Raw genomic sequence first — 27,764 nt, forward strand, 5'->3', positions numbered from 1 at the left:
CACAAACAACAACCGGACCAAATCTCCAAGCTTTTCCTTTCACCCTCTTCTGAAAACAGCATTGTCCATGATGCCAACAGTCTATGAGGTATGGCTTCGAGGAATGCAGTTTGCATTGCCATTGTGTGTAGAAATGATGACAGAGGTGGTGGAATTGCAGAGAGCAGCTAGGGACTAGAAGGAAAAGGGCATGGAGAGAAAGAGAGAGAGAGAGAGAGAGAGAGAGGAGTATGCCACCAGAGCAAGAAAAGCTATATCTCTCCGGTGACATATTTTTTTAAGGTTACCTAACATGCTTAGAATATGTTCTTTAATTTCATTGAAAGAATCCAGTCTGCTTCGAAAGAACTGCTTCTCGGATGGTCGAATATTACTATTTCTGTGCCTATTGATGTAAACAACAGAGTGCAACACTATGAGTGCCCCCAAGGAGAGACTGTCTGAAAGTGTGGGCTGTTATCCCAATAATATATAATATAATATATAGGTAATATGTAATGAGGTCCTTATAAGATGCCTATTAACAATATGTGTTTATAAGACTTAAGAAGTGTTACGTATTTTTTGTAGGATTGCGAGACATTGATAGGCACTTACAAGAAACTTGTTAACATTTTATAGACTGCTTAAGAATTTTAATAAAAGCCACGAGTTTATTGTTATAAGAAATTAATTAAAGAAAGAAATAATTGTTATAATAGCATTATAAAAACCTTTATTGAGTTTAACTAACTTACCTATTGTGCCATTGTTACATTTACTACGTTTTTTTTGTTGCTTTATTATGATTAATTCATCATTTATTATGGATTTTATTTGTGCACTTATTAACAGTTAACTATGCTTTTTGCAGCAATTACACAATTTTTTGGTTTTCAGAATATCTTTTATAACACACAATTATGCTCAATGTTATTGTTATAATCCAACAATATTAATAATGTTTATGATGCTATTATTAGCATTATTATTAATGTGTTATTGTCCAACTATTTCAAAGCCTTCACACCCACACGTCATATCTTATACTTTCAACAAGTGTAGAAATAGAAAATGAGATATTGTGGTTTAACAAGCAGCCACCCACACATGGGAGAGGGAGGTATTTACTGCCGTCCAGCAGACCCCTCCTCATAGTGACACCACAAGGACAAAAACCAGACACAACATATGAATTAGTCAATGTTATGGTATTTTTTGTCACATGTGCATTATAAACTCTTTCCATCTACTCGGCTTCCTGGTTAAACAGCCAAATAAGTCAAGTTGGAGGACGAGTGTACGTTAAGAACACCCCCCATCGCTGCTGGTGTGCCAGGAATCCCAGGGTAGGAAAGGCTAATGAGAACTAAACTGTGTGTGATCCCAGCCTGTTGAGATGGCTCTTATCGTGGGTGTACATCAGGGACAGGCTCACGGCACTGCTTGAGCCGGGCCCCTTGGACAACTTTGAGCGAGGCTCATGAGCCTTGAATGTATTTTATTGTATTGTTGTTGGGGATTTTTCATTCCCCTCTAGTGGAAAAAAGAAGGCCTGGGCCTGTGCTTTGGTAGATTTTTCTGTGAACTTTGACAAATTGTGTCCATTAGATCCTCACAGGCAATAGCACCGAAGCCAGGAACAGGCTTTCAGTGTCAATCATCCCGCCCCCTAGTCCTCCACACTTTCAGAGGCAGCTCTGTTCAAAGGAAACCAAAACCCAGACGAGAAACGATTGAGATATCCATCTGGAATAATATCATTTTGACCATGTGGCCTGCTGAGTAGGCCCGAACTGCTGCTGTTATCAGCGTTGTCATTATTTATTCACAGCTTGGTTCATGTGGATTATTCAGTTGTGGCTTCATTATGGCTGGAATCCTTTCTGGTGGATTGGAGTTCTAGAGTTTGTTATTATTTGAGCCCTTGTCATCACCTCCTTCTTCCCCCTGTTCTCTCTTTCCTTCCTGGCCGGTAACAAGAGCTGGTTCATGTGTGGATTTATTAAGTTTCATTTGCCATTAACTTGTTAACCTGCAATGTCCCCTGACCGCTCTCTGCTCCGCTGCCTCGGGTTTATACCTCCTACAGGAGCAACGAGTAAGCAGCTGCATCTGTTACAGATAAAAGTTCAAATCACTGGGATGCATGAACGTCTTTAAGTAAGAGTGGAAGCTCTGTAGAGAAGCAAAATAATGTTTAATTAAATGCACGTGGAAGAGGGAGAGGTTGGCCCGAGTCATTGTGGTGATATTTCTTTCTTTCTTCACTCTTTTCTACATGCACACACTGATTGCCCACCAATCCATTAGCTTTTTAATAAAAAAAAACAATCCATTGTCATTTTGGGGTCGAACTTGAACGAGACCAAAATTATAATTTTAGAGATTATATAAAAGGTGCGCAATATGACAATATACCATGAGTCAGATTGAGATTTTGACATACCATTTATACAAATATAGCCATCATAAAATATCTGATTTTATTAGACCATTCGATGAGCAGGACGACTTCATGTCTGTGTTGGATTATGTTGTGAATTTGTACCTGTTGTATCATTTTAGCAATGATGCGTGAATGTGACTTTTTTGTTGTCCTTCCCCCTCCCCTGAAGGGGATGTCAATTACACAATATGTTGTTTAATAAGTAAACTACACTCACATTGTAACATAACTTTACACAAAAAAACAAATACATCAACATTTTTAAAACTTTGTAATAAACTACACAGAACTATAATAAAGATTAAATGAAGGAGTGTGTCCTGTTGGCACCAGTTGCCTCTCATTTATTGTGAATGTTTTGATACTTTGATACTACTGCACTTTCTTGTTATGTATTGATACTCAAATTCCCCCCAAATTTTGAGGCTTTCAATTTCTCTAGTTCTATAACTTCTTTTCCTTTTGGATAGAAGACTACTCTCTCAGAGTGATCTGTTTATCTCTTGCTCACACACACACACACACACAGATCCACATCCAGCTCAGGATCAATGTCAGCTCTGGTATTTCAGCTAAAGGTGAGAAGTGAAAAGATCACTGTAGGTCTCCACACCGGTGAGCCCGGCCGTCACCAGTGACCTCTTCACCCCTCACAGTTACACACACACACACACACAGCATGTATGCAGTGTGTGTGTGTGTGTGTGTGTGTGTGTGTTTGTGTGTGTGTGCGCGCATGTGCAGATAGAGGGGCGGCTGAAAAGCTCTTTCATACACACGGACAGTGTGGCCATTCACTCAAAGCCGTCAGCTCTGTTTCTCCTCTGCCTATCAGCTGGCTTCGATCTCTCCTCATCCTCTCATTTTTTACTTATTCCTTCCCACTCTCTCTTTCCTTCTATCTCACTATTTTTCTGGAACTTCATTCTCCCCTCAAGCTGACCTCTATTTACCCCGAGCTGTGTTTGTTGTCTATGAGGAGCAGTCAAAGCTCTCCAGACTGTACATCAGGAGTGGATGCAGTCACTGTGACGTCACCCGATGGTTTGTGGACTACAGTTTAGAAGCTCAAAATTGGCATATCTGGAAACAGAAGTGACATGAGAGGGTGGAGCTAAGGACAACCAAACGCTGAATTAACATTTTTTGGCAATCAAAATGTTAAAATTATCTTTCATGAACTGAAAACACACTGTGAAAGGAGAAAAGTTCTAAGATGAAAACACTCCCAGACCAGACAACGCTGTGGTAGCAACCTGTCAATCACTGTGTAGCCCCGCCCTAAAGCATACTCTGCTTTATGGTCTGTTTGACTCTAAATGGACCATCATTTACTAGATGAACATCATGCTGTATTGAAGTAGACTTGAAACTAGAGATTGAGACCATAAACTCATGTTTACAATGTTTACTGAGGTAATAAATCAAGAGAGAAGTAGTCATTTTCTCATAGACTTCTATACAACCAGAGGAGTCGCCCCCTGATGGTCATTAGAGAGAATGCATGTGTAAGACACTTCTGCATTGGCTTCACTTTTCAGTGCCGCCTGCTGAAACACCATTAAACCTGCTTTCCTTTGGAGCGCACATGTCGTTACAGCATGCTGTAATTGGAGAGCATCTGCTAACATCCATCCATCAGTACAGTAACGTAAGAGTGACGGTGAAAGGAAGAGGCAGGAAATTATGCATTTTGACAAGTGTGTCACTTCCAGCTGTCCGAAGCTAGGGCTGTTATTAATGTCATCAATTACTAAAATATGTAGATTTGCGTAATTTGTCACCGTGTTGCAAGAAATGGCTGGGCCCTATTAAAGCGTGCATCCCCCCTGAAGAAACAAGCTGCAGCTAAAAAGCGTAGCCCACAATCTCTGTATTTTAGACGGAGACACAACAATGTGGTTCTCTATAAGCTTTGCAAAGTGGAAATGTCTTATCAGAGCACAATGAACCGAAAGTGAGAGCATCGGAGCGCTTTGTCAAGACGGTGTGCTGTTTACTTTTGGTCCCTACCAAAGCGTGATCTATGAGGATTATCAACACACTGAATGTGTTTCTGATAGTCGTCGTCACTTCAAATTGATTTTCTAAACGTTTCTTCATCGCCGCCAATTTAAAAGTAATTTCTACACCACTGCTGTTATGGTAACGTCACAATACACCAACGGCCATGTACGAGTGAGAAACTGGCTTTAACTAAAGTTACTCACTGTAGTTACAGTCTGTAAATGGTTTCAGTTATTTTATCCCTTGCTCCACACTGATGCGAAATACATTTGATTATCTTAACTGCATATTGCTCCAGTGACGAAATCTGTCCATGTCATAATTGAAGATTTAAGTCAAGTACTTAAGTAAAAATATTGATTTTCAAGTTCAGGGAAAGGATCACAGTGACATAGAGTGAAGCAACAATCTGTTTAAAAGCATTCCTTTGAAGTTTCAGTATGTTTCCTCCTAGTGAGGAGGACACGTGTCTTAAGTCTTAAAACTGCTCTGTGTTCACTCAGACCACTCAGCTTTCTTGTGAGCTGCAGCGTCAGTCAGGTTTGGTTAAAGCTTAAAGTGGATCACAAAGAGGAGGTGAGGGCAGACTAGGCCTCGATTGATCCTGCACTTGTTCTGCACCCGCTTTCCTCTGAGTTCTATTTATGGTGCTCTCTGGGGTTCTCATATCTTCAAGTATCTCTTAATTATCTGAAGAGGCAAGCTGTGTTACGGTACATTTAAAGTGCACGAGACGTGGTAGACATAATGGAACACCGAAACAAAACCACACGCACACAGTACATCTTAAAGTGACAGGCTTTCAAACACACTCACAAATGTTTTGGGCCGATACATGCACACCTTATCTTCTCCGCTTCCAGAAACAAATGCAGGAACATGATATGCACAGGATTCAGTTATAAGCTTTGAACTTAAGTTTAAAGTCATATTCAGAAATCCTAAAGGTCTGTGGTCCGCCAAGACTTTTTTATCTGTCAAGAACAGAGGTGTATATTGTGTGATGAGGATCCTTGAAATGTTGTAGGGAGGGGCAAGTGGTTTCCTGCTTCTTACTAACAATTCACTTTGGTTTCTGTGACCGTGATGGACCCGATAGTCCTTTTGACCCTGGCAACAAGAGTTCATGGTCCTTCTCTAGACCCTGTCCCAGGGAAACAGAAGTAGAGTGTCTTTAGCTTCTTTACTGTGACGTATCTCACAGTGAAACAGTGCCGCCAGTGCCAAAACTCCTTGCTCACACACCGGCAAAACTCTGCTGGTTGTGTCGCGTCCTCAGGCGGACTGGCCACTGCAGTGACACAGAGACTTTGATGGTTGAAATTCTGAAAGGTTTCCCTTGAATGAATCCGAAAACAAAGTTTTGTGCACTGATATCCAAACAAACATTTCTTCCTATTTCTAACGTATTTCCTATTTAATATATATAAATAATAATAATTATATACACTATATATATATATATATATATATATATATATATATAGCTTCATCCTTCCCGCTGCTGTCTTTTTTTTCAATAACTGACTGTAGATTCAGATTGTTTGGATGCAGTGAAATGTTGCCCCTTATTTCTTTGGGGCAGGTGGCTGGGTACTACGCATTGCACCTTTAACGTCACCCTGTTGGATTATGTTTGCTCTTGCTCCTGCTCCAGTCTGCATAGAATGGATTTATCCTGTATATCTGGCTGTATAACTCCATAGTTCAGTGTGGCTTTGTGGCACAAGGCAGTAAAACTGCCTGTGCCAAAGCACACTGTATATTATCCATCGGGCTTCATAATAATAACTAGAAAATTCCTAAAGAAATTTTGACAGTGTGGCTTCTACTGCCCGAAGAAATCGCAATATATACACACGCCAATGTTACCGGTAGTGTCATTCAGGTTCAATTGAGATAGCGCTACTCTCTTTTCTGCATTTTAGATTCATACTCTTGGATTGAATCTTGTGTTTGTGGGGCTTTTATTTTGAAAGGGTGGGACTGGGTGGGTGAGAGAGGGGGAGAGGAGACAGAATCATAATGTTTGACACTAAAATGAGAGGCTTCATCACAAGCATTCCAGTTAGAATTCATTCTATGGGGCTTTTAATTTGAAATGGTGGGAGGGGGGGGGGGGGGGGGGGAGTCCTCTAAAAATATCTAAGACCTGAATGACTGTATGATAGAGAGAGACACAGAGAGGGAGAGAGAGACAGACAGAAAAATAGACAGAGAGGAGAGAGAGGCTGAGTGAGACAGGCAGACAGACAGTTAGATGGACTGAGTGAGTGGGGGAGAGAGAAAGACAGACAGACAGTTAGATGGACTGAGTGAGTGGGGGAGAGAGACAGGCAGACAGACAGTTAGATGGACTGAGTGAGTGGGAGAGTGAGACAGGCAGATAGACAGTTATAGGCTTTTATTTTAAAATGGGGGGTCCTCTAAAAGTCTCCAAGACCTGAATGACTGTATGAGAGAGAGAGACACACACACACAGAGAGATAGAGGGAGAGGAGTGTATGTGCGTGTGTGTCTCAGTGCCTCTGTGTGTTTATCAACATCACTAATGAGCTCATATAAACACCTGTGTGCTTGGGTGCATGTTGGTGATTGGAGCACCTGTGTGTTAGAGGCTAATTAAGAGAGATTAGAGTGAACAGTGATTTTCAACAAAACTACCTGTCAAACATATGCCCTTCATACCAAAACCATGAGACTAATCAATAAAATATGGATACCGTCAGAGAGATAAGACTCTGGCAAACGCGGAGATGTGTTTTTTATGTTTGTGGTCTTAAAGATGTGAGCTCCAGCGCAATATGCAAAACTGGTACCGTCTGCTTTCTTTGAGAAATGAGTGGTCAGATTTAACATGGAGTCTAATGGAGCAGTTGGTTGGAGTTCATGTTGCTCTGTGGCTCTTTGAGCCACATGTGTAAGTCCGTTGGATTCCACAGACATCTGTGTGCGACAGCACAACATTTCCAAGCTTTTTGGCCAAAAATGGTGTATATAGAGTAAAAATTGTGGGAGCTGGAGCAATTTGTTTGGAAAAATCACAGAATATTTTCATGCTCCGCTCCACTCTGACAGTTATGCTCTCACTCTAGCTCTTAACGAGCCATGCAATACACACCCATTATAAAATCTGAAACAGACCCAAAATTTTCCTGAAACTTAATCTGTGACTTCATGAAAACTGTGATAGCTATCAAAATGTCCCTTTGGCTCAATAAAGTGCAGCGTTTTGTCTACGTTTTAAACTTTGAATCATGTTTCTACGTTAATGTACGGCTAGTCAATATGGGCCCAAAGTTAAGTGTTTTTTTAGCTCTCTTCACGCCGAAACCCCATTCAAGTCAATGGAGAAATTTTGCTCCATTTTTGGGGATTTTCGGGAATTTTCGGGAAAACCGCTTGGCGAATCTCTCCGAAAAATAGATAGCACACTATTCCCAATCAGGCCGCACGTTTTGATGTATTTTTCACGCCGCTGTTGGCAACGCTGTGTGAGGAGAAGCGCGCCAAACTTCATTTTGCTCCGTTTTTCGGGGTTTTCGGGAAAACCGCTGGGCGAATCTCTCCGAAAAATAGTTTCCGCGCTATTCCCGATCAGGCCGCACGTTTTGATGTATTTTTCACGCCGCTGTTGGCAACGCTGTGTGAGGAGAAGCGCGCCAAACTTCATTTTGCTCCGTTTTTCGGGGTTTTCGGGAAAACCGCTGGGCGAATCTCTCCGAAAAATAGTTTCCGCGCTATTCCCGATCAGGCCGCACGTTTTGATGTATTTTTCACGCCGCTGTTGGCAACGCTGTGTGAGGAGAAGCGCGCCAAACTTCATTTTGCTCCGTTTTTCGGGGTTTTCGGGAAAACCGCTGGGCGAATCTCTCCGAAAAATAGTTTCCGCGCTATTCCCGATCAGGCCGCACGTTTTGATGTATTTTTCACGCCGCTGTTGGCAACGCTGTGTGAGGAGAGGCACGCCAAACTTTTGGATAAAGCTGATTATTATTAAGCCCGATGGATAATATACAGTGTGCTTTGGCACAGGCAGTTTTACAGTGTGGCTTCTACTGCCCGAAGAAATAGATAGAGAGAGACACAGAGAGGGAGAGAGAGAGACAGACAGAAAGATAGACAGACAGAGGGACTGAGTGAGTGAGTGAGACAGACAGGAGGTCTAACAATGCCTTTGACTGAATATCTCCATGTCATATGTGTGTGTGTGGAGAGAGAGAGAGAGAGAGAGAGAGAGAGAGAGAGAGAGAGAGAGAGAGAGAGAGAGAGAGAGAGAGAGAGAGAGAGAGAGAGAGAGAGAGAGAGAGAGAGAGAGAGAGAGAGAGAGAGAGAGAGAGAGAGAGAGAGAGAGAGAGAGAGAGAGAGAGAGAGAGAGAGAGAGAGACTCTGATCTCTCTGGCAATCTGTCTCATTTGGAGATTGTCCTATGTTTTATCTTTTACAGCTTACATAACTATTGTCCTGCTCTGCCATGTCTTTCCTCGTCTCTCCCTCTTGTGTGTGCGGTGTGTGTAAATGTCACTCGAATCAGGAAACTTATCAGAATACCCATATTTCACGTATATCTCTAAATCATGTGTGTGTGGCTTTTATTTTAAAATGGGGGGGGGGGTCCTCTAAAAGTCTCCAAGACCTGAATGACTGTATGAGAGAGAGACACACGGAGAGAGAGAGAGAAGACAGACAGAGAGAGAGAGAGAGACAGACAGAGAGATTGAGGGAGAGGAGTGTATGTGCATGTGTGTCTCTTTAATAATAATAAAAAGATAAAGACTTTGTTAAGGTACATGGGATTTGCTGTTTTGCTTTTTTACCGGGAATCAAATTGGGTATTGAGAATCATGGAATTTCACTGGTTTCAACTACAAATTTCTGGTATCGTAACATCCCTTGGTGGTATCAGTCAGTGCTATAATTCAAACAGGCTGTTGTTTCATTTCAAACTGGCACTGGTACATTGATGTATCCCTCATTATCTCTCATATCGATGGTTACGGCATATATTTTGGACCTGACCATGAAAATGTTCAGAAACCCTGCTTAAGTCTTCGTGATCATGCGACTGGAGCTGAACAATATTCCATCCGTCTTGATGTGAACAAACTCAAGCCTTGATTTCTGACCTGCTGCACAGGAGTTTCTCCACCGACTTTAGCAAGTAGTCCCTTCCACACTATTTAACAGCTGCCTCCTCCGGTACAGTATGTTGTCCCCTGGGATGGGGGTTGCCCTCCTTGTATTATTATCCCAGTATTGGCTCCCTTGAAGTAAGCCAGTGATCCAGTGTGAACCAGCCACTGCAGGGAGCTGGCAGGATGACAGCTGTCCTGACACTGTCCTTCCACTGATGTGTAAACTCAATTAGGGGAACTACTCCAGGCAGCGCTGTACGGCTATGACTCAGTAACTTCACGGCAAGGCAACCTGACTTACTGTCGCTGTGTGTGTGGCCTTGTATGGACACAGTCCTCTATTGGAATGACAAAGCATGCGCCTTTCAGACATTGTATTTTCAGTTCCAACCCACTCATACTGACCTTGATTAGACCTGTGTTGCAGAACAAACTGCTGTCAGAGTAACAGAACAAATTCTCTCACACAAAGTGCAAGTCATCAGCTATTGAAATCATTTGTAGGAAATAAGAGATATTGTTCCCAGGATACTGCACCAAAGAGAGTTGCAAAACATAAAAAGCCACAGTTTGAGTGTAACCCGGTTAAAAAGTACCATACGCTGTAATAAAAATGTTAAGATAATATGTGACTTGATTAATAAGACAAACACTAGGTTTTGTTTTAAGTATGGTTAAAAAAAAGAAGAAGCATTTTCATATGAAGATTAAGATGTAAGTGTGGTTTGTAAGTGGATTAAAAAAGTTACGGTGTAATAAATAAGTTTAAAAAGGACAGATGACGAGATGAATGGTTTATTTGTTTTAAATTGAAGACTGTATGTGGTAAGAGGAAGTAGGATTCAAGCATACAGGTAATACTGGTTGTTCGTTGGTTGCGGTGGGTTGATCACAGGTGGCAGGAAGTGAAAGGCCCAATCCCAATCTCCACTCTCACGGACTTTGAGATGATGATAAATACTTCATAAGCTAGAATGGAAAATTCTGATTAATAATTGTGAAAACTGTGAAACCGTGATATTTTCTCTGACAATAATAATGATATCAAAATGTCATATCATGACATCCCTGATTACAGGCGTCATGTCTATTGGGGAATATCTTTGCCAATTTAGCGTTGGAAGTATGTTTGGCAATTTTGAAATACCCCTAATGAAAGGAGAAAAACAATGAAATACAAAATTATCATCCATAAAAAGCTGAAGGGAGAGACACAGATATATACGTTTATAAATATCTTTGGACTGGAGACACATATGTTGCAATACCCATAAGTGGCCACAATGTAGGCAGTAGGCACCATTTAAATGAGGACATGCTGAGATCAATACATTGTAGGGCTCAACCAAATGTCAATGTTTTCGAATGTGGCTTCAAATGCCTGTCGTCATATTTGATGTTGTCATCACCCTCAAAAAATTTGAAAAACGTGATTTTTCTGTTATTGTAGTTGTATAATTTATGGTACTGTTAGATTGCCGATCGAACGGGCCTTCTTATGTGTGCGATGGAAAGCAAACAATTCTTTGACCGTGGGCAGAAATGTGGTTTTTGAAAGGCTAAATGCCAACAATTATGGATTATAGCAATATGTTAGATAAAAACATTTGGAAATGATTTCATCTATCTTTTTGGACTTTGGGATTGTGGAACTAGACAGTTACATTGATATCGTGGGTATCGTGGGTTCCGAGGAGCACCATGCACTGCGTTAGGCTATGCCTAGCACATAAAGATGACGAGTGCACCAGACCGAGGCCCACTAGATAGAGCTATGAGTTCCAGTAGTGGACCCTGACCACGTGGTTGACAATAGCTGCCCCAAACCATTGTCTTTCCCCTAACCCTAACCAATATCCAAAACCCGAACCCCATCCATATAGGTTTTGTGTTTTGAGTTTGAAAGTTGATTCTTGACCTTGGAAACCTTAATTTAAAACTAAAACAGTCCCAGCATGAGGTTAACTGATAAGCTGGTCTGAAGCTTTCTCCTTTTTTTCATCCAGCAGACATTTGTTTTGGTAAGGGAGTAGGAGAGAGAGAGAGAGAGAGAGAGAGAGAGCGTATTTGAAGCCTCTACAAAGCATGCGGCTGAGGGAAAGACTTATTGAAGATGCTCTACTTGTGATACTTTACCAGTGCACACCTCAGCTTCAGAATGGAGTTCAAAGGAGACTGCTACACCTGCCATTTTCATCTATTCATGTAGTTGATCACAGATGTGAGCAACAGACGACAACGGCAACCTCTAGTGACTGTAATAATTGTGACGGGAGCAAAAGAGGGAGTCAAGTGACGTAGTGTTTAAGCAACAATTTGCGCGTAGGGAGGAGGTCCGGGGTGGATGGACGGGTCAAACAAACCAGCAGAGTCTGTGAGGGTTTAGTTCTGTCCCACTGTAACATCATTGAGTGTTTGAGGGCCCTCTCGCAGACGTTTTGTGCCCTATATGAACATTTTCCATAAGTATGCTTTTCTGCAGACTTTTTCTTAGGGAATTACCCACAATTCATAGCAATGTGACTTTAAACACGGGTTCACCTGTGGAAGCCTGCGACGTAAAACTCACAACCATGTTTTAACCATGTTGTACCAGGTGACATCAGATAAGTCCCTGAGGGTTCAGGGTTAAAAGCTTTAGGGGGGACTTTGGCATTGGGCCAGGCTCTCGCCATCTTGGATTTTTTGGACTAAAGTGCAACCAAACTGACATTTTTAGGCAACCAAAATGTTACTATTACATTTCATGAACTGATTACACACTATGAAAGGGTTAAGATGAGACACGGACAACTCTCAAACCGGCGAAACATCTTGGTAGCGACCTGTACTTATTGGTCATTTAAGAGAGAGAGAAAGAGAAGAGGTTACTAAGGGATGAAAGGGAGCCAGCCTCAGACACTCCTCAGGGAAACGCATACCAGTGGCACTTCTGCTGTGTCTGTCTCTAAGTGGCTCTAAAAGCATGCAGGAGACACCACTTCTGCTAATCTTAATGGCAGATCATCTGTCTCGTACACAATTCAAGTGGCTCTCACATACACACTCACACAGTCTCTCTCTCTGGGGACTCCTCTAAATGCCAGATGCCAGTTATTCCTATCCTGTCTCCGGCGCCCAGTTCAGTCTCAGTCCCTTTGCTCAGTCCCCTCCCTGCCTTTGAATCATCTAAAAATCCAGTGTGAGTCGCACAGGCTTCCGACCTTTGTGTATAAATCGCAGTGAAATTAATAGAAAATATTCAAGCGGAGCAGAATTTATAAAGAGTCAGCAGAGGGTTCGGTCTATCGCAGCACAGCTTTTGCCTCCTGTGAGTTGAGAAGGTGGAGGGTCTGGGAGGGAAGGGGATCCCGGCCTGTTTGGGGAGATGATTTCACACCCTCTGTTTAGAAAACACCAGCGAGGTCCAGATTTAAGCTCACTTAAGCTCAATGAACCCAGGAGTGACTGAGATCAGATGTATGACCCTTTATACAGCAGCAAAGGGTCCAACTGGATGACTCAACTGTGTATCAACTGTGTGTGTGTGTGTGTAGAATTGGCACGTGATGACGATCTGACTTTTAAGGGAAGAAACCGATTTTGACTATTTAGCTTCCATTGCATGAGCTCTTTCAGACGAGTAAGTACACATTAAGGTGCGTATTTTACGTTTTTGTCTATTCGCGTCTGTAGATTTATCCTTAATTCACCAAAAAGCTAGCTTTAGATACTGACTCATTTGCATATTTAAACATAACTGGGGAAGTTTCATGAGGATATGTATGTTTTTTTTACAATATTTACAATAAATGTAAAAACTTCTACCATACATATCTTTAACATTTTCTCAAAATTCTGAAGGTTTTCACTGAAAGGTTTGTTCATATCTCATTTCATGCCTAATTTATAGAACATTTTATTTCTATAGACATGGCAAAAATAGAGGGCTGTTGACAGTTTTTTTTGTATGTGTGTGTGTGTGTGTGTGTGTGTGTGGTGTCAGTGTGCACAGAGTCAGCCCCAGAGAGCAGTGTTCCTGCCAGAGTTCGCCCTCTCACCACAGGGCAGCTTCATGGAGGATGCTACAGAAGATCAGCTTCTAACCTACAAGTATGACGACCAGGTCAGTCCCACACTCTTCACTGTGGCTGGGCCAGTCTGGGTGAGCAAAACCTGATGCTCATATTTGAACTTGAATGTGTTTTTTCACCTACGGTTCATGTTATCATGGGGGGGCAGAGCTCCGTCTACAATGGGTTGTAGAGTGTCCTATAACAGGTTCCTGGTCAGCTATAACAGCAACGGAGAGGGAGTGGGTGGATGTTGTCTTCGCTTCGTAGTGTATGTGAATGGAAACGCATCAAACACGCGAACACACATTCACATTGACGGCATCACCCAGATGTTTCACCAAACTGCTAACCGACTGCTTATCCCCGCTGCTTTTAAACAGCCTTTATTAGCAAAAGGCAAAACAGGATGAAACTATTTGAGAAGTAAGTTAACATTATAACAATAGCACCTTTATTTTTAAACACATTTTGTACACGGGCAATTGGTGGGCTTTCATGAATAAAAATTAATATAATATGATTAAAACATAATACAAAGTTTATAAAATAGTAATTACACAGTTTTTCAGTTTCATAGCTTGTTGTGACATGTTGCCTTCTGGGGAAGTGTTTGTTCAGTGTAATACTGAAGTGTTTGAAATGTTCCTCATTCTACAGTAAGAAAGGTTTACCGTAGTTGCCAGTGGGCAAAATGCTAACTCAGTCCCCAGCAAGAGGATGTGTCTGTGTTTGACACTTGTACTTCTGACATATTAGAATTGTAAAGATTGTCAGTGTGCAGTTGACAAAATTGCGAATGGAAATGGGTTCCAAAGATGCCAGATATATATATTCTACACATACACAATCATTACAGTACAAATGAGTAGATTTAGCTGAGTAGCACAAACAACCCAGCATCACTCTTTGTAACATCAGAATTTGTGGAATTTGTGTCCGATAAGATCTTAAAAAAGTCTCTAAGCGCCAAATCAGTTCATTATTTTCAGTTTTCTCAAATTTCAGTTTTTGCTTGATATCATGTTGCATCTTGTGAGGGTGGGAATCTTTGGATTCCTGCTTGGATTCAGAATCGATTCTTGATTCATCAAACTCAAGCCACACATCTCAAAATACGACATGCTGTCCTGAGCACCCACCAGAAATGATTAATTGATGAAATAAGTTATTGTGTCCAGCTGTCCAGTGTCTCTTGTGTTTAAACACTTGATTTCATTTCTGTGGTGGGGAGAGCCATTTGGATTACGGAATGTCCCTTTAAGGTTTTAAAGGAGCATTAACGTCATGTCGAAATAATGGTCCAGTATAGTGTGTACAGAAGCAAACAGACTGCACTAACATACTGCTGTAGGCGTTTATTGCTGGTATGAGCAGCAGATGGTGTCGCCTCAGTGCAGCAGACTGGATTAGAAGCTACAGGTTGGTCGAGTAACAGGTTGGCTCTCTGATCTCCCTGTTCTTCACTACCTCAGGCTGTATGAGCTGGATGTGCTAAATGATGCATGCTCCAGTTGTTACTCGTTGGCAGCGCACTGCAGGTAGCACATTTGAAGTGTCAGCAGTGCTGCTTTTTTGTGTTTTTCCCACCAGGATGGTAAATAACGCTCTCTCACATTTCTCTCTTGTTCACTGTCGGTCCTGCATTCTGCTTCATGCACACGTAGAACAGCAGCCAGCAGATTAGCGAGACAGGTGGCGCTCCGTGCATCCATAGCAAAAAAAAAAGAAAAAGACGAGGAATACAGTTTCATTCCTGTGCATCCTAATCCAAAGAGGATCTTAGGGGTTCTTTTGATTCATTCTGTCAGTTGACTAGAGGAGCAACGGACCATAAAACCCACGGTTCAGATCGTCACAAATCACAGTGTGGATCCGCACAAAAGAAAAAAGGGAGCAAAGATATTTTTAGAGATCCTCTTTCACACTTTTTCGCAGTACGTTTCACCTAGATATATAAAATGTTAGATGTATATCATTTGGTAAACAGATGTATCACATGTAGACTTACAAAAAAGCACCCGGAGCTCTAAGCTCTAAACCCAACCGGAAGTCAGCCATTTTGAATTTAGTGAAAAAACACATCTTTGCGAACTCCTCCTACATGCTGGGTCCGATTTCTACGACATTTGCTGTGGATCATAATTGGATCTAGATCATCAAAAGTTATCAAAAGCTTTTTGATATCTCTTTGCGTTTACAAGATATGGACCAATACACTTCTTAGGGGCGTGGCATAATATCAATACACATAACTTCTCAACCATTTGTTCTAAATTCCCAAAATATTCAGTATATGTGCACATCGCATCCAGTAACATACCCTGATAATAATTTTTCATTCGACCACTAGGGGGCGCTACAGTAAACCCGCAAAGCCTACTGGCTAAAGGAAATGTCTGATGTAACTCAGCTGGACTTGTTCCAAACGGTCCCAAACTTCTCATGCTTGATAACACTCATGGCCTGAGGATGTCTACAAGCTAATTTTCCCTAATACTCACAGCGCCACCTGCTGGCGAAAGGAAATCAGCGTTTTTTGACAAACACCATCCGATTTACGTGACTTTTACACAATGTGGTTTACACTTGATATAGAGCTACATAATGTACGTGTTCTGTAGCGCTAGGCAGCGGATACAGGAAGCATCAGACTATTTGCAAAGCATCATTTCCAGCATCAGGCGGTCCACGCGGGATTAAAAACATCTCACTCGCGGACGCGCTGTCCGACGGTCGCGGACGCGCAGGCCGGAGTCCCGCCAGCACCCCCGACGCGATGGAGGATGCGAGGGCCCGTTCATCGCTGCTCGCAGCTTTAATTATTTTTTTTATTGCTGTGAAACGTCTTCAAACAACTGGATTTATTCAAATGTCCAGAATCTACATTGTACAATATTACATTTGAACACATCACTTTAACTTCATGATTTACCTTCACCCAATACTCATTTTCACTGAACAGAGCTTGAACACATCACAATGTAAATGAATGGAAGCTCCGTATGTTAGCCGTCAGCGGTGCTGCCAGCATAACCAGCTCTCCATCTGCCAATTTAAACAAGTAATTGTTGTTCACATTGTAACTATATTGGATCAGCGACTAGAAAGCCTGAATACAGATCACCTTATCGCATTTTTTTACTGAATATCGGCCGATAACGATCGTTACTAAAACTGTATTTCACACTATGATGGTTAAACTGTTTAACTAATCTGCGGTTCACATGCGTGCCAAACCATTTTCCTCATGTTGTCATGGTTGTGGAAATCAGTCGACATAGATAAAATGATGATATTTTTTCCAATTATTGTCGAACTTTGCGGCCTATAGCGCCCTGTAATTGGTGGGTTCTTCCTAGCTATGATTTATACAGACCTGGTGCTGGAGCTTGAAGTTTGGGGTTCAGTGTTCAAAAATTGTTACACGCTGCATCTTTTCAATCTTTTCAAACGTGGAGTTTCAAATGAGACTAGAATTGCTTGAGTCAGAGCTGTTACTAATTATTTGTCAGTGAATGCTTACATTCTCTGATGCACTCTTGTAATATTACCCTCACACATTAGCACAGAGCTAGCATTTTAAAAGAAAAAACGATTTAAAAGGTTGATCACAAAGTCTTTCATACCGGTTGCTCAGCTTGCTGGGGAAACTGAGTTTTTTTTTTTTTTTTAGAAGTATTGTAAGTGTTGGCACTGTAAGTCATTTTGGTCTCATAATGCATTCCTGTAAAGTTCTGTGCGCTTTGATGAGGAGGTAATTTTCTACTCTCTGCTTCAAAAAGCCAAATAGCTCTGAGAGCATTTCTCTACTTTATATGCAACACTAAAAATTAACCTCTATGCTGTGTCAAAGGGAATTGATTTTAGCCCCAGACACACTTAGACACACACACTGCACCCATTCTTCTCCTTGTAACTTCTTTAATATGGGCATTTTTTATTCAATAAAGCAGCGCAGAGCAGTAAAGTGATTCATCTGGCATTTGAGTGCCGTTAATAAGGACACACAGCCACATAAATCGGGTGAAGAGAGTACATTGTGTTTTGGACAAATATACAAATGATCCCTAATGAAACACAGGAGCGCTGTTTGGAGAGATTATACTTGGGATGAGTTGCCTGGAGTCCTCTGGCCATCTGCAGTGGTCAATGTTGTTGTTTCTGCTGTCTGCCAGAGCCTTGCATCGAGGCTGCACAAAGGTTGAGGATGACATTGTGCTTCTTGAGCTGTATCCGCACAGAGCCCGGTGCATTAAGCACTCCTTTCTATAGGGCTCTTGAATTCAGAAAGGAATGAACTCTATAAACGTCTGTCTTTCACCGCTTGACTTTTCAGAAGAGATGAACTCTTTTGAAACATTTAGGAGGGCTCTTCTAGTCCTTCCAGCTTCATGTGACCCATGTTATCTAAGTGTATGTCATTGGAGTGTAATGGCTTAGCTAACAGGGATTCAGTTACATACAGGAGATCTCTGGGTACCTCCATTTGTCTTTAGTGGAACATTTGTTGTTGCATAAGATCCGCCTTACCTCCTATTAGTGGAAGTTATTGAGTGTGTTTACTGTACATGCTCACTAGAATCTTGGTTTTGTATTTTGTATGTAAACATCACATGGACCTGGATCGGGCCCTATTCTGGTTTTGAGTAACCTGAATATTCTGGTACTTCAATAGAAACAAGGAACACCTTGTTCAAGTTTCAGGATGCAACTCCACAGGATATTGTTAGAATCATGTAGTGATCTGAAGAACCTGGATACTGCTGCACATGTAATCTGTCCTTCCATTTGTTCATCAGATGCACACGGCATTGGTGCACTGCATCACATTTTGATGAACATGGAAGGTATGATGCATGACAAAAATACACTGGTTGGTGAATGGGCCAACACGGACAACAACATGTATATATAGTGCAATTTGATGTCACCCACTGTTTTGTTGCTACCTTTTTGAAGCCTCGAGTTTGGGATTTATTTTCTTTGGATAAGCGAGGTCCCTCTGTGCCGTTAACATAGAAAAAGCTAAGTTACCAGCTAGTGCTAGTTAATTTTTTCATGCACTCTAAACACCAGGTACAGATGTTGTGTGTTAGTAAGTTATGTAAGTTAAAACTCACCTGGAAGAAAAGATTAATGTTTTTATTCCTATCTAGAACATGGGTTAGTGGTGCACTTCAGCCTCTTGTGGCCGAAACAAGCTACAGTAGCCCAGAACAGACAAACCAAACACTGGCTCTACAGAGAGGCCACCACAGGTTCTCTACACGCTTGGAGAGGGATGGGTGAGCGGAGGGGTATTCAGTTGGTTGCAATCTGCAACCTTACCGATAGATGCCACTAAATCCTGCACACTGTAGCTTTAAACTAAACAACTGAGGAATCTTCAACATATCAGAGGAGGAACAGAACTTTGTCAAAATATAAAGAATACTTCCTTTTAAAGGAGCATTGAAATAGTTTATTAAGACATTTTGCATATTATAAATTAACTATATATGAAAATCAATAAAAATGTTGCATATTTCATATGGTACAGTTCTAAGTAATGAAATATTGTAGAGAAGAATGATTTATGTTCCAGCCTACTGTCAAAGTATTTGACTGCAACTAAACAAGATATTCTTTAGGTAAAAGAAGTAGTAACCTCGGCTTAGGTTGTTATTTTTTCCGTAAAAAATGGTAATACAATTTTACCATATTGACCATAACCTCTGGTTCCAGTTACTGATAGCGTCCTTAGCTTATCGTCAGCCCCTTCCTCAGAGCAAAGCCACTGGTCCACTATTTAGCTCACTGCCCTGTGAGCACTAGACGGGACACCGGGGTTGGATGTGTTTGTTGAAAATACTGTGAAGTCTAAAATAAAAGCCAGAATTCAAATAAGGTAAAAAGTACTATTTTAATGGCTTATTTAGCTACTAGCACACAATTGCTCACATACTGTACTAGATTAACAAATAAAGTACCTAATAAAGACCAGGTAACCACTTGTGGATAATGACCTGCACTGCAGTGGTTCTCCTGGTATATTCATCATAATGTACAATTACACTACTGTGAACAAAATGTCCTGCAGATGTCTCACACAAAAAGCCTGCATTAAAGCAAAAGTGCCTCTTGAGCTACTTAAGGGCTTTTAATGCGAAAGACTTTGCAGGAAGTCTTGAATGTCATTGAAAGTAGTTTAACATTGATTGGAGAAAAGCAAAGTAGAAGAGGCTGAATCAATCAGAGTGAGAACTGTATGTATTTTTTGGAAAAGGAGAAACTGAGAGCAGCCAGTGTGATGAAATGTAACTTATGCCAAATGTATCTGGACAACAGAACGCACTAAGCTGTGATAACACCCATATAAAAATATTTTTAGCAGACACAAATGTATGTACATTTTCTCATCACTTCCTGATTAAATACACACACGTGCACACAGGCTGGCAGTAAGCAGAGGCAACGCATCGCCCCTGAAGTATTTTGTAGGAGGCTTCGTTTTGACTCTAGCAGTATAGGAGTATTGTCACACACCAATCACCAAGCCAAATTCCTTGTCTGTGCAAACGTACTTGGCAATAAACCGTTTGTGATTTTGTTTCTGAGCTGAATGAAGAATATATGGCTAAGACATGGGCAACAGAGCCAAGGTTACCTTTTTAACTGCTTGATACCGTTCAAACAACACAATCAACAGATCACTGAAAGGGCAATCATTTTCTGTGGAGGCAGGAAGAATGCTGTATGACAGCATGAGTAAGTAATGCTGGCCACTGCTGACTCTCTAGCAAAGGTTGTTAACAGCCAGTTCTTGTTCCCCTGACAATGTCATTTCCTGCTTTTAACAGCTGCTCTGCCTTACCTCAGTTTACAGCCTCCCTTTTTTCTACAGCTTTTACTGTAGGAATGCGACCTCATATACGACTGGTATTAACGTGTGCTCTGTAGCTGGATGTTGTTGTTGGATACAGAAAACCACCTCTTGACGCAGGTGTCAAAGCATGCTGGATGCATTGACAATATTAATACAATTTACTCAGTCAGACCACACCTGGAGGTGTTCTGGCTCACATGTTGATCGGATCTCCGCCAGGTGCACATGGCCACCTAACTCCGCCTATTCCTGCTTTCTCAAGCTGCCGGTCAAAATGCTTTCCATTGGGGTAGCGGAGCTGGATGTAGTGCTAGTAAGCTCCTCCACCGGCTGAAATAGCAACCACCGGCCCAAACCCCCAGGGGTCCCAAAGGCTGCACATTCTCTGTGTGGTCATTTTAGTAATTGAATTACTTGCAAATTAGTTTATAAATGTGCATCAAATGTTGTGCATGACAAAAGCACTCAAATGTTAAAGTTGCTTCAGTTGGATCCTGTCAACATGCTGTTTAATAAATTTCATATTTCAAGAGATATTATTCTTACACAGGGGATATTCTTCAATAATCATAATCAGTGTGTTATAGAATAATCAAAACTAATTCAGACCCACTGGTCATTTTTGCCTTGGCCCATTTATTGGTTTAAGTCGGCCTCAGCCTACTCTGATTGTCTTCTTAAAGTGTAAATAGTGGTAGCCTAGTAGGGCCGAGACTAGACTTTTTATTATCAATTATCTATGATTAGTTTGTAAAAAAATGTCGAAGTGGTTCGATATTAAGCCAGACACTGGACTTTTACCACAAGGTGTCGCTCTTGACTTAGCAGCCACTCTCGCTCTTCTTCTTCGGCTTCGAATCCCAAATATTGCCCTAGTGGCGCAGTCTAAGTTTTCTTTTAGACTAACTCTGCCATATCTCGTCTCTTTACCCCAAAAAAACACATGAACCTTCTAGTAAACGAACATCTTCATAAAATACAGATTGTATAACAACGTTTTTCTGACCATTACAAATTTCCCTGGGTCATACCTAACAGCTGGCGACGTTGGACGATGGAGACATGGAAAACAAAACGCACGAGAATACTCCTGTTATTCCTGTACTTACAAAACTCACTCGCGTATAGTTTACTTTTTAGTTTCAGCATTATTTCTTTCCAAAATTGATAAATGTCATCATAGCAGTACATATAACCTTGATTTGTAAAGATACTTCAATTGAGAATAATCCACCAAAGTGGTGCTTTCAACTGGGATGGCTCATAGACCCCACGTTCATAGATTCATTTAGATAAACAATTTGACTTGTTTGAAATGTAATGCTTTCCAAACAACTGCTAGCAGAATACGGAAGGCTTTACGGCTTTAAGGCCTAAGACAAGTTTTACTTGTCCCAAGAAAAAGATAACATAACTTGAAATGAAGACATTAGATGGGAAATTGAAAAAAATAAACATACCTACCAATACAAGCCTAGCTCTACGAATGTACTGTAAAATGACTCCGATCACATTATAATGAACTGACAGCTGACAAAGCTGCTGCCAATTTATTGAGACTCAATCAGTCCTCCTATGACCAGAGGGAAAAGTCTGGGAAACGTTTAGCATGGTGCATTAGGTGCAACAGACAGGTCTATTAACAACATTGAAGGTCCAAAGGCTAGAAATAAAGTGGATTAGTGACGCCTTATGGGAAATTGTAGAGCTGGAAAACTGGAAATTGAAGAAGCGATTGGTTGCATGAATCAGGATGAGGATTGAAGAAATTGAATCAAACATGTCTGATTCAAACAGGTTGATTTATGATGATGAGATTATAACTGCACACACTTGAGTTCCTATCCAGCCTTTTGGATACCAGAGTGTTTGTGATACTGTATGTCTGCATACGTATATCTTGTGCATGCTGCCTGTTGGATGGTGCTTGAGAAACGTTCCAGGAGAAACTTACTCTTCTCACTATTTGTGTGAGGAAATATAGATATCATGATGATACTTAAGCTACTGTGCATCAACCCTCTAGGTATGTGTGTGTGTATATACATTTATATATATACCAGTGGCGGGCAGTGCATTTTATATGGGCCTTCACTGCTGTCCTACTACAGTTGAACAACCTCCTAATAACCTCATTATGACGCCACAGCTACGTGTTATTATTTGTTTCATGTAAAAATGAAGCTCAACACCTACAAATACACTAACTGCAGAGTGCAGATACATGAATACGCGCATGACAGGATGCTGCGTCAACGGAAAATGCATATAGTCAAAATCAATTCAGCAAAACTGTGGAGCTAAAACAAGCATTCCACCACACACTAAAGAGCACGGGCCATTCAAACATTATTCACATCAGATGTAACAATATTACCCATATCATAAAAACGACACCATAGACAAATGAACGCAGTAGTAACACTCCTATCACTCCCTCCAGGAACTACACGACGCCTTAGTCCTTGTAAGTGACGGATTTATTCGTCTGTCAACATCGAGAGGGAAAATGAGTCCACTTGAAAACACATGAATCCTCAAAGATGAACACTTTAACTTAAACTTAACTTTAACACTTTGCGCGGAGTATATAGACTTCTGCCGCTTCACGTGTCTTCTTGTTGCTGTGCACTGACTAAATGTGTCCCCAGCGCAACATAGGACGTAACAATGGTTCCTATCATATAAAACCAAACAAAAATCCATATTCATAATAACAAGTTGTACAAATAATAATATAAACAAGCATATTAAAGCTACTGCAGATGTAAAAACAAAAGCAGTTCACTTACCAAAGCTGCTGTTCACTATTTAAAGACAAAATCCATCCTCCTTTCTTTGTTAATAAAGAGTTTAATCTCACGGTTGTTCAGTACATCCGTGCGGTTCAGTTCAAGTAAGAAGTCCTGCATTCATGGACACTAGTGAAGACAATCGAGCCTCCCCAGTTGTATTTCTTGAATACGTTTTAATGCATTCGAGGGCTGAAAATGTCCGCTCGACAGAGGCAGCAGATTTTGGGATTGTCACCGCCCAACATGTCAGGCTAGCCCACTAACCAATCACGTACTTGTAGGCCAGCTAGCAGCCTCTGGCACGTCAAAGAATACGCCCAACATGTCAAACTAAAAATCTGATTGGTTGAAGACTATGACAATCAACAATATCGTCCCCATTCACTTAAACTGCAAAGGGATTCACTTGTAATTCTGAAGGCCTCCGGGCAGATTTTTTTTAACCTAGAGACAACATTGGGGGCAAAATCTGATTGGATAAAAGCTCTACTTAAAACAAGCTGTGCTGGAAGCAGAGCAACTGAGGAAGACAGTAGCTGTGCAATGAGAAAATAATCTAATGGAAAAAATATTTAGAATACATCTAGTGTATTTATGAAAAATAATTAAATGATAAAATAGCTGTAACTTTGTGATTCTGTTTAGGCCAGCAGAGAAGGCTTTGAAGGCCCTGACGGCCCACCACTGATATATACAGTATACTATAGGTGGGACTCACCAGAGGCCCCACGATACCTTTTACCACGGTACCTAAGTCACGATTCGATATTATTGTGATTTTGTGATTTTGCGATATGCAATTTTCATTTTCAAATGATGCAGTTTGTCAACATTTATTTTATCTAATATGATACAGTTTTCACTCGGTTCATCTTCAGCTAATTTCTAATAGGCCTATAGCTAATAAACTAAACTATTTATTATCATAATCAACTAATTCAATTTGAACTCATCATGAACTCAACATTATAATTTACTTTCTTCCAATACTAGTTTTTTTCTAACTGGAGCTTGAACACATCACAATGTAACTCAATGGAACCTCCATACTCTGCTCTGTACATTATAACAACAGATGCTGCTGTCAACATCACTAACGTTACTAACTCTCCTCCTGTCGATTTAAGTTTGTTGTATGTATCATTATCAAACCAGCAACTAGAAAGCATCAATGCCTATCTCCACACCGCATATCTTTTTGGCCGACAACGATCGGCAGCAAAACCTTTTTTCCACACAATGATGGTTACACTGTTTAATTAATCTGCTGTTTGCATGACTCCCTGGTCATCTTATATCCAAAATGCTCCCTCACTGCTGATTTAATGCAATTTTTGACGGATCTCTGGCTGGAGAGTTGGTTCTCTCTGATTGTTTACAGCAACGCTTCAGGCGAGTGGCACCACGCTCTCAAACACAAAAAACAAACCGGCAGCACACGCACATGTTACGTGACTCGCTCAAAACCTCTATGCAGGAATCAGGACACCATGTGCATGGCCCTGCTGCTGTGAAGCATAGAGTTATATTATGTAAGCAGGGAGGGTTTATATAGAGTTAATGTGACCGAGGGCTGAATGAAAGGTTTGGAGTCGTACACTGGAGACCATATTTGAATTATATATATCTATCCATTCATTCTTTTCACCGACTGATTTTTAAAAGGTTTTCCATCAGGCTGGGTTAAATACTGTTCAAATAAATAAGTCAAATAAGTATTCAGTCCCCCCCCAATACACACACACAAGAAGGTATTTTCAGATTTCAGTGAATGTGCTTGAGATTTTTGTTGTGCTGTCATAGCAACCAGCCATGAGCAGAGTGAGTGGTGACGTGTAGTCTCACTGAGGTGTCTGATCCAGTGCGGTATCTGCCTGCTGAAGAGATCTCTGCGGCACACATATCGACGGAACGTGACATTCGATGAAGCCCATTAACAACTGCTCCTTTAACTCTGATAGCATTTCATTAGGCCTCAGTGATGTGATTAATGCTGTTCATTCTCATATTAGCAGGAGGGTTATTAATTATCAGCGCAAGCTTCACTCACTTTCCTCATAGTCCCTCGCCCATAATGCCATTATCTTTAAGATCACAGTCAGATATGCTATGTGGGATGGGTTAAGACCAATATGTTGAGTCCATGGTAGTGTCCTCAATTAAGAATTGACATGATCTGAATGGTCATGTCTTGCCTAAAATCGACAAATCGTCAATTTTTTTTCTTGCTAATTGATCCTTTGTTTAAGCTTTACATATCTATAGTAAAATAGTAAAAACAACAGCATTATCTTTTTGTTCAGAATAATGGACAGCGCTGTTTTTTCTGTGTGTGTGTGTGTCTGTGTGTGTGTGAGTCAAAATCTACACGGGTTCCTTAAGAAACTGTGGCGGGCCAACCTGGACTGTTCGTAGTTAATGGGAAACATTGGATTAGAAATGGAAAATGAGAGCTTTGGGAGTTTTCCTCTTTTTTTGGAGAAGCAAATGAGCTGTAGTACGTAGAGTTGAGTTAATTTGCCTACTTCACACGTCCTGTTGACCATTGCACATGTTGTACCCTGTAATAAGGAATGGTTCTCACACACACACACACACACACACACACACACACGTGTCTTCTCCTCAGAGCCACTTGTATTGAATGAGCTAGTTTACACCAGTTGAAATGTATTTAACCAATATACATCAGCATGACGACAAATAATCAAAAACTCAACATTCAGTGACTCATTACGCAATTTGACATACACTAGCATTTGAAATGATACTCTCCAATTTATGAATTATATCACTGAAATACACTTATGAAACAATAAAAACATCTGTGTTCACTTGTCTGTCAATCATTCATTCTTTGAAATGTTCTTTAAGTACATTTAGGCAAGAACATCACTTTGCCGCCATTATCATTCAGAGATCAATAACATGGGCGCATGCACTGCGTTTTAAGCTAGCTTGTGGGCACAACGTGGCTGCTTATTCACTTATGAGCTTTAACAAGAATGACAAACCTATTTTTTCTTTGTTACAACACATCCGCTACTTAATGTACAACTTGCAGAAAACATATTCACAAGTATAATGGTATTTTCATACACTCATTCCTCTAATAGGGAATGATTCAATGAAGAAGGTTCGCTGCTGATCGGAATTTTCAAGGCATTACCAACCCAGCTCAGCAGAAATGAGCTCGGTATTACTGGTTAAATGAAGATCTCATTGGAAACTGAATGACTAGAAACTCGTCTGGTTTGAAAATCATATTGTGTTCAGTATAAGTCATGGATTAGTGTTTGTCTCACCTCTATCCATCTCACATGCACACATCGCAACATCAATGCTGATGAGTTTTGCGGCTCCACTACAAGTTCACTTGAGTGACATTACAGAGTGGCACTTCTTTCTTCAACAAGCAATCTTTGGAGTGCAGACACCAGCTTGTAGAAAGCAAACACTCATTTTTCTTCATGCCATCAGAATCATTTTAAAGATAATATAATCACAAAAAACAGCGCCCAGCTGTAATAGAAATAGTTTGTGTACATGTTAGGCAAACATAGGTGTCATTTTGAACCATGCTCATGACGTGGCTCGAGGGCCGGCTAACACATTTCTCCACCTCGTTAACTTTGTGGTGGCTTGGTTTGGCTAATGTTCAGTGTTTGTGCATCAGTAGCCTCATGCTGTTCCTGGCATCCTGGCATACTCTGTATCCCGCATGCAACATTCATGGCTGCACTTCTTCAAAAACCTGAAGCTGCAGAGCAACAATATGAATGAATCTCAGTGTTTGCACGGTGCATTCCCATATACAGATCTCATGTGTGCTGTTGATGTAATCGCAGCCCTCACGTTCATCCTTCCTCTCTTTTTATTTCTCTTCATCGTTACCCATATGTGCTTCATAACAGCCATGAGAGTGTTCAACAGCAGCTCTCTCTGTGCCTGTGTCCCATTCTGACCCTTCATTGTGCTCATTATGTTGGCATTTCAGAGCCATTAGCTATGCACTGTACTTTTTTCCCCCTAATAATGGAAAAGTGTTGCTTGAACAGCATGTTTTCTTTAAACAATTGCCAGAACAACACCGTTTTGTCCTCGTCTTGTCCTCGCTGTAAAAAGCTTTATTATTGTCAGATTTTCATCTTTGATAGTCCGGATCTTTCTGATGGTCATCATTGTGTGACTACTACTGTCAGAAAAAGCAACGAAAACGAGGCTTAAAATTGTGATATTTCATCAAAAACATTAAAATGTCCCCTTAAATAAAACGTTTGCTTTACCTAGATACTGCAAAAAAAAACAAAAAACATTCAATTCTGGGCTCTTCAACACAACCAGGAAGCCATGATGGATTTGCCTGAGACCAACAGTCACGTGACAAAAACTCTGCTGAACACAGAGCAGAGAGGAGAGGACAGGGGAGGCTGTAAGTACAGGTTATAAAATGTTAATCGGTCAATATATATAGCACAC

At 40.9% G+C, this 27,764-nt stretch overlaps 1 protein-coding gene across 1 annotated transcript in view; it reads left to right on the forward strand.

Annotated features, from left to right (window-relative positions):
- The window catches only part of adamtsl3 (ADAMTS-like 3), a 206,137-nt gene that overhangs the window by 15,105 nt on the left and 163,268 nt on the right, over window positions 1-27,764 (forward strand). Inside the window, 1 exon segment of the mRNA XM_076109776.1 lies at window positions 13,565-13,675. Coding sequence (XP_075965891.1) covers window positions 13,565-13,675 — 111 coding nt within the window.

Source organism: Anarhichas minor, unplaced genomic scaffold (assembly GCF_050575085.1).
Source record: "Anarhichas minor isolate MPS153535 unplaced genomic scaffold, ASM5057508v1 ptg000042l, whole genome shotgun sequence".
NCBI classification, from domain to species: Eukaryota; Metazoa; Chordata; class Actinopteri; order Perciformes; family Anarhichadidae; genus Anarhichas; species Anarhichas minor.